The following is an 8,424-nucleotide window of genomic DNA, read 5'->3' on the forward strand; positions in this document are numbered from 1 at the left end:
AACATCTACTCACAATTTCACCATATTTACCTTCTTCCTGGCTTTATCCCGCAATCGTACAAGTGGCCCTTACGTGATCCTGAAGGTTTCTATCGTGTAAATGTGGTGGTGGAGAGCTAGGCCACGGCCGCGAGGCCATGGTTGAGCTTTTATATATCTGCAAGTTTCCATTGCCTACAGAAACGAGGATTATCGGCACATAACAAAGGCTGTGGGATTGTTGGCATGTTAACTTTGACATAGCGTTGAGTTGTTCTTCGTATTCATGTAGTTCAAATTGCTTTGTGAACATTAATGTGGAGCGTAAACGAAAACGACCGTGAAGTTTGTGTGTTCGATGTCTAGACTGTCAGTGGTTTCTACTGAGGTGGATCTTTCTGCTAAGAGGTGCAAAAATTGACTCTAAATATACAGCTGTTGTAAAAACTGTTTCAAGTGATACGAACATGGCGGTGAACGGAGTTAACGGTGTTGCTGAAATAGATGAGGGGCTCTATTCCAGACAGCTCTATGTCTTGGGACTCGAAGCAATGCGTCGTATGGCTACATCAGACGTTCTAATTTCAGGACTTGGTGGTTTGGGCGTTGAAATTGCGAAGAACGTAATTTTAGGCGGCGTTAAATCTGTGACGTTGCATGACACTGTTGCTTGTGAAATAGCAGATTTGAATTCACAGTTTTACCTTACTGAAGAAGATATTGGCAAAAATAGGGCTGAAGCATGTCACAGTCAGCTGGCAGCCCTTAATAACTATGTTCCTATAAGTGTCCACACAGATAACTTGACAGAGTGTTTCATAAAGCAATTTAAAGTGGTTGTTTTGACAGAAAGCACGCTAGAAGAGCAGCTGCGAGTTTCAGAAGTCACTCACTCCAATGATATTGCTCTAATCGTGGCAGATGTGCGTGGTTTATTTACACAAGTGTTTTGTGATTTTGGTGAAAACTTTACAGTCGTTGACGTGAATGGTGAAAGCCCTGTGTCGGCTATGATTGCGAGTATTTCCAAGGATGCAGAAGGATTGGTGGCTTGCGTGGACGACGCACGTCATGGCTTCGAAGACGGCGACTTCGTGAAGTTCTCGGAGATCGAAGGTATGACAGAACTGAATGCTTGTGAACCACGAAAAATACGTGTCCTTGGACCATACACTTTCTCAATTGGTGATACAAGTAATTTCAGCGATTATATCCATGGTGGAATTGTTACCCAAGTAAAGATGCCGAAAACTGTGAACTTCAAACCGTTAAATGAGTCTCTGAAGAGTCCAGAATTCGTTGTGACAGACTGGGCAAAATTTGATCGAGCAATGCAGATCCATTTGGCGTTCTTGGCACTCCATGAATTTGTTAAACAACACAAAAAGTTTCCCCGAGCGTGGAACTCGGAAGATTCTGAAGAATTTTTAACGTTGGCAGAAAAAATAAGGGAAGATAATGCAATTGACGCTGAATTGCAAGTTGACATCCTTTCCTTATTTTCAAAAATTTGCAGGGGAGATGTAGCCCCACTTGATGCTGCTATAGGTGGCATTGTTGCACAGGAAGTCATGAAAGCATGCAGTGGAAAATTTAACCCAATTTTTCAGTGGTTATATTTTGATGCTCTGGAATGTTTACCTCTTGATTTGTCTGACATGACTGAAGAATGCTGTGCTCCATTGGGCAGTCGACATGATAGACAGATAGCGGTGTTCGGGAAAGATTTCCAAGATCGTTTAGGTAAATTGAAGTACTTCATAGTCGGTGCCGGAGCGATAGGGTGCGAACTGCTGAAAAACTTCGCGATGATGGGTGTTGGCACCAAGGATGATGGGAAACTTATAGTTACAGATATGGATTTGATTGAAAAGTCCAATCTGAATAGACAATTCTTGTTCAGATCTACAGATGTGCAAAAACCAAAATCGGCGGTAGCCGCACGTGCTGTTAAGATCATGAATCCATCTTTAAATATAATTGCTTATGAAACAAGGGTTGGTCTTGAAACTGAAAAAATATATGACGACAAATTTTTTGAAGAATTGGACGGTGTTGCAAATGCTCTGGATAATATTGATGCTCGTATTTATGTAGATCGCCGTTGTGTTTACTACCGAAAGCCTCTGCTCGAATCGGGCACGTTAGGTACTAAGGGTAATACACAAGTGGTTGTGCCATTTCTGACAGAATCATACAGTTCATCTCAAGATCCGCCAGAAAAGAGCATTCCAATTTGTACGCTAAAAAACTTTCCAAATGCAATTGAGCATACATTACAGTGGGCTCGTGATGTATTTGAAGGTCTCTTTTGCCACAGTGCTCAGAATGCTGCTAAGTATTTGGAAGATCCATCATTTGCTGAAAAGATGCTGAAATTACCAGGTGTTCAGCCAGTAGAGGTATTGGAGTCTGTAAAACAAGCTCTTGTTGATCAGCGCCCTTTTAGTTTTGAAGACTGTGTAAAGTGGGCCAGATGCCATTGGCAGGAGCAGTACAACAATCAAATACGCCAGCTACTCTTCAATTTTCCACCAGATCAGTTGACCTCCACTGGACAACCATTCTGGTCTGGACCTAAACGTCGGCCAGAACCTTTAGAATTTTCTGTTGATGATCCATTACATTTGGATTATATTATTGCTGCCGCTAATCTGAAAGCTGAAGTGTATGGTATACCTCAAAACAGAGATCGTGGAGCTATAGCAAGTATTGTGGAGACTGTAGAGGTACCTGAATTTGTTCCAAAGTCTGGGGTTAAAATAGCTGTAAATGATGCTCAGGTTCTGTTAGCAGAGGCTTCTGGTAATGGGGCTGTAGATCATGATCGAGTTAACTCTTTGATGAAGGCACTGCCAACTTGGGAGAATCTTAAAGAACTTACTATAAAGCCACTAGAGTTCGAAAAGGATGATGACACAAATTTCCACATGGACTTTATTGTGGCAGCTTCAAATCTTAGGGCTCTAAACTACAGAATTCCGCTTGCCGATCGCCATAAAAGCAAGCTCATAGCAGGCAAAATAATTCCTGCCATTGCCACTACTACTTCAGTTGTGGCAGGCTTTATTTGTCTTGAACTATACAAACTGACCCAGGGTTTCAAAGTATTAAATCGCTACAAAAATGGATTTATTAATTTGGCTTTGCCTCTCTTTGCATTTTCAGAGCCTATTGCTGCACCAACAATGAAATATTATGATAATGAATGGAGTCTGTGGGATCGTTTTGAAGTTTCCGGTGAACTAACCCTTCAAGAATTTCTTAATTACTTTAAAGAGAACCATAAGTTGGAAATTACAATGCTATCTCAAGGAGTCTGTATGTTGTATTCATTCTTCATGCCAAAAGCAAAAGCTTTAGAGCGAATGTCTCTTCCTATGTCAGAAATTGTTAAAAAGGTGTCGAAGAAGAAGTTGGAACCCCATGTTAGGGCTTTGGTTTTAGAGTTGTGCTGCAATGATGATGAGGGTAATGACATTGAGGTACCGTATGTTCGGTACACTCTCCCATGACAGCATTAATTCAGTGTCATGCTTTACAGTATTACAATTTTAAGCCCTCCTCTAATTTTATGTGCTTATTGTGCTCTGAAGTTCATGCAATTATTGTTCAGGGGTGTTTCCCATAAGGGGGAACAGTTTTGTTGTTAATCCTTATGAAATTTTATGTCATCTTTGTGTTTCTTGGAAATGTCTGTAGGTTTTTGTTAATACAGTGAGTGAGTGAGTGATTGTGTGTGTGTGTGTGTGTGTGTGTGTGTGTGTGTGTGTGTTAGTGTTAGAATTTTTAATTTATTGCCACCATATCTTTTATCAGAACAGTTTCTAGTCTTGATCTCAGTATTGAAATTTTAAGATAAACATCCAGTTTTATAAGTCCAAAGGACAAAAAAAATTATGGAAGTGAAGTACTTACTTTTTTTATGTTTTGTAGTTTCTTGCTATGTTTAATCATGTGGTGATATTTTTAGTGTTTAATTAAATTTCATGCAAAGCTTGCTACTTATATCCTGGAAGGTTAAGGGATTAGCCCTTTATTGTATATTGTGCATCAGTATTTAATATTTTGTGATATTGTCTTCCTAGAATAGGCCTATGTAACTGCAATGCTGAAATATTAATTTTGGTTTAACATTTCGATTTGTTTTACCATCTTCAGTGGAAATAATGCTTAGGTTATACATTTTGGTTCTAATTTGTTGGAAGGCTTTTGATCTCCACATGCTTCACTTCAAAATTGTGGTGCTCATGTCTTAAGACAGCCTATTCATATTTATTTTTCTGTTAAGATTATCACATATTTTTAAATACTTCAAATTCTGAAGTGTAGTACAAATGTGAAAGTCTGAAACAGTTCTGAAATATCCATTACCACTTGTATACATTTTTGACCACCCACAACTGCAGTATTATGTGGTATTGTTGCTGGAGCAATTTTATTTATCTAAAGATTTAAATAGCTAGTCAAGTCTTGCAATGTTTCTCATTCCTAGGATACTGTACTCAGTGCTGTATTTAAAATGCACATTTTTAAGAAAACATTTGATATCTTAGTACTTGTGAAACTACAAAGTTGAATGGCATAATTTTTAACTAATGCATTTTTGAAGCTTGCTAATGTGTGTACATCAAGATAATCTTCAGAAGTGATAAAAAAATACAAAAGTTCACATGTAATATAGTTTATTACACTCCACACTGGTGGTTTGTAAGTGTGCAGTTGTAAAGTACTGCCTCTATTTTGTTAATGATTGAAAGATACCAAGTGCTTTGCAAGTGATGTGTGCAGATATTTTCTGTGTAGAGTCCAGCTGTTTCATGGCCTTCAGTTTAATGCCTACATTGGAATGAAAATTCTTGAAAATCTTCAGCACTGTATGTAATGAGAACCTTGGTATATAAGCTTAGATACTGAATAAATAGCTTCATTGGAGCAAGCAAATGATCAGTTCAGTTGAAATCAGATGATTGGTAATATAGGGAAACTTTGAGATAACATTTTACATAATGTGTTGAATATTTAGATGTGGTGATGCATATTATTTTCCTACAGAAATGTATAAATTGTGAAATTTCTAAAGGCTATACTTGAATAACTGCTGACCTGTGAAGAGCATCATTTTTGTCAATAACAGAACGTATTTTAAATGCAATTTTGCATATTGTGCAGTACTTTCTGGCTGGGATTTTGATTTAGGCACAGTGTTAGGAAAAATATATTTTCATGAAATTCATTTTTTTCTTTTTTAATTATAATAGCACTGAAACTTAATGAAGTTAGAGTACAGAATGAAACATTCACTCTGGAAGCATCACATAGTGCTAAATTACCTATGTGAGAAAGGGTCAAAAACTAAAGTTTTTGGCATATGTGGGAGACTGACAGTTCGCTGGGCTTATTGATAGTGCACATATTCAACTGCCTGTGATGATGCCATTCCTAATATATGTGCATTTTCAAAATGTGCAGCTGTTGCATACAGTTTTTGTATCACTGCAACACTGTTTTAGAAGATTTAAAGCATCTCTTTCTGTGTGAATTTTGTATTATTGTTTTTTATTTTTTATCAGTCTTGTTGAATATCTGTGCTGTGTCCATATTTTTTTATTTAACATGGTAGTGTGTTCTGTGAGCAAATTATTGTTTATTGCTCTTTGAGAACAGCATAGGAATATTGAATGTAATGTTTATGCTCACATAAATTTTGTTATTAATGGTGATGCATTTTTGTTGTCAGTGCTGGCTTTGTATATCAAAGAAGTATGTGTAATGTGTCCTTAGAATTGGGTAAAATGGTATCTGTACTACCTTTTTGAACTGTGTGTTTCACATGTAGACAGAATTGTGCATCTGATTGTCCTGCATGATTTACTGTATTGGGTGCACTAAAATAAATCTTATTTAATCATTTACTTCATCCTTTAAAAAAAAAAAAAAAAAAAAACAGAACCTTTGTCCCTTCTCAGTAATAGCTGTAACAGTTGAGTGCAGTGTGCACTCATGATTCGGACTTACTGCTAGTGACAAAGACAATGAGACAGAATGAAATGTCACTCTGAAGCAGTGTGTACACTGATTAGAAACATCCTGACGTATTAAAATTGATTGACAGACTGGAACTTGAACTTTCCTCCCAGGAGCATAAGTCCTGCAAAGTATACAGGAGAATTCAGGAGTTTGGAAGGCAGGAAAAGAAGAGGTACTGGTGGAAGTGAAGCTGAGAGAGCAGTTCATGAGTCGTGCTTGAATAACTGTTGGTAGAGCAGTTGGTTGCAGGGGGCAAAAGTCCCAGGTTGGAGTCTTGGTCTAGCACTGGAAGCTCAATCAGTCCACAGTAGATGAATCAGCATAAGTGAAAATTAGGCAGTAAAATGTGACACATGGCAGTAAAGTACATTCATGTGCTGAAGGGTATGAACAGCAGAACTTGTGGAGTAAGCATCAGTTTTAGAATTTTCATTGTTCTGTAGGTCGATTTTGAGGCGTAAATGTCATTTGCAGTTTAGTTAATGGAGAGCAGGTGCTGTGTGTGTATTTCCTGCTGTAATAAAATTTTTATTTAATGTTGTATAAACAAGTCAGATATGTTCAGGTATATGTTGTTAGTTCTCTGAATACTGTCTCAGGTTTTCCCAGTGTGGTTGTAGCTTACATGTTCAGTAAGTGGCAGTGACTTGGTGCAATGTGTTTCAGTAGAGCTCCAGTTGAAATGTTAACTTGTTCAGTGGAAATAATTTATATGTGCTGTACTGTAGTGGACCTGTACACTATCTTTACATTTTTATATTTTACATGTTCCAAAAGTGATTCGGAAATTTTGAAGATCACTAAAATTTTGACACACACTTGAGAAACAAATCAAAGAGCAACACATGTATCTAGCGCAGATTAACAGATTATGCAACTGTGTTCAGTACTGCTTAGTGTGGCCAAATGGAAGGAGGAAACTGAAGGTTTTCTGTAGAATTTACAGTTAACAATGTGAGTTCTGAAGTTTAAAAGTCATTGTCTTTCAAGAACATCAGATCTGTAATAGTGGCAAAGTATTCCAGTCCAAATTTTGTGTCTTTGAAAACAGCATATTGATTTGTCAGTAATACACTACCCAAACATGTTATTCACACTTAGACACATTTCTACATGTCACACCAACAGCTGTAAATTGCACACCCTGCCTATTCAGAAGACACATATAACCTAAAGAGTAAATCTTAATATTAAATTTATGCATGTTAAATGGATTTTTGTTGTTACCTCCGTGTTTACTATTGACATTTCGCTTGATGTTGCAGATTATATTAATTAATTCTGAAATGTGTAAGAGGGTTGTGTATATTGAATTTCTTCAGAAGGCTTGCATATAAACTGTATACACACATGTAAATATATTTGTGGCTAATTGGTTTGATTTGATATAAATAAATTATTGAAATGAGAACTTTATTTTTGCTTTGTTACTGCAGCGGTATGTAATTAATTACAGGTTACGCATTTTATTGTTGGTACCTATTGTTTTATTGATAGTCATTATTTTTGGACAGATACAAATTTATATAGGCAAGTCAGTTATGAGAAAAAATGAATTCACGTGATTATAAACTTTGCATGGTTACTCTTCATAAGAACACAAAAAAGCAGTAGGATGTTTACCATTCGTACAGCATCACTTGTTCATAGTTTACATCCTATTTCTTGCACAGACGAGACAAAAAAATTTACATGATCATAGTCTGCTTAAGAATTTACTATCAATTTGGTTTAAAACAAAAAAGTTCAGTTTTTACAGTATCTTTGTGACCATAGTTTACGTCTGGAGCTTATTTGTATAAGACATATATTTGAAAACGAAAAGGTGTTTACAATTTATATGATATGATGGAAATGTGCTGTATATTTATACTTAAGAACATTTACTGAGGAGGTAGGTGTGCACAGGTGACTTGAATTTTGCAATCTGTTTTACTGCTTCAAACTTAACCAGATGTACACAGATTTTCTCCTATCCCTATATTACAATATCCAGCTATGCCGTAGTAACACTTAGGCAGTAGGTAGGCATGAACAGCCGTTTTAAATGCTCAGATATCTGTGATCATTTTGATGTTGCAAGGTAGTGTTGTACAGCTCGTTTCCTGCTCGGAGTGGTTCCTTTTCTTTGTGTTTTAATATATTGGACATGTATATCCTGGTTCCATCTTATAATATATTGAGTGCATATGCTGGTTTGTAACTACAAGCTTGTATGAGATTCTAAGAACTGCCCTTTCCATGGCTCATACAACTATCTTGAGCTGTGAAACAACTTTTGCTAGCACTAGTTTCCTCAGAAGACAACGTCATATTGCAGTAGAGATTTTTTTATTGTGGTGAAAACAAGTCTCAGTTGCAAAACTGATTTAGTTGCTTTACTTATTCATGAAGTGGGTTCCGTCTGATGCAAGG

At 36.8% G+C, this 8,424-nt stretch overlaps 1 protein-coding gene across 1 annotated transcript; it reads left to right on the forward strand.

Moving 5' to 3' along the window:
* The first annotated feature begins 238 nt into the window (after positions 1-238).
* Positions 239-5,947, forward strand: LOC126248083 (ubiquitin-like modifier-activating enzyme 1). Its single transcript, XM_049948741.1, has one exon. It carries the CDS (start codon positions 447-449, stop codon positions 3,492-3,494), a length of 3,048 nt encoding a protein of 1,015 aa, XP_049804698.1. The 5' UTR covers positions 239-446; the 3' UTR covers positions 3,495-5,947.
* Positions 5,948-8,424: the final 2,477 nt, after the last annotated feature.

This window comes from Schistocerca nitens, chromosome 3 (genome assembly GCF_023898315.1).
Source record: "Schistocerca nitens isolate TAMUIC-IGC-003100 chromosome 3, iqSchNite1.1, whole genome shotgun sequence".
Classification (NCBI taxonomy): domain Eukaryota; kingdom Metazoa; phylum Arthropoda; class Insecta; order Orthoptera; family Acrididae; genus Schistocerca; species Schistocerca nitens.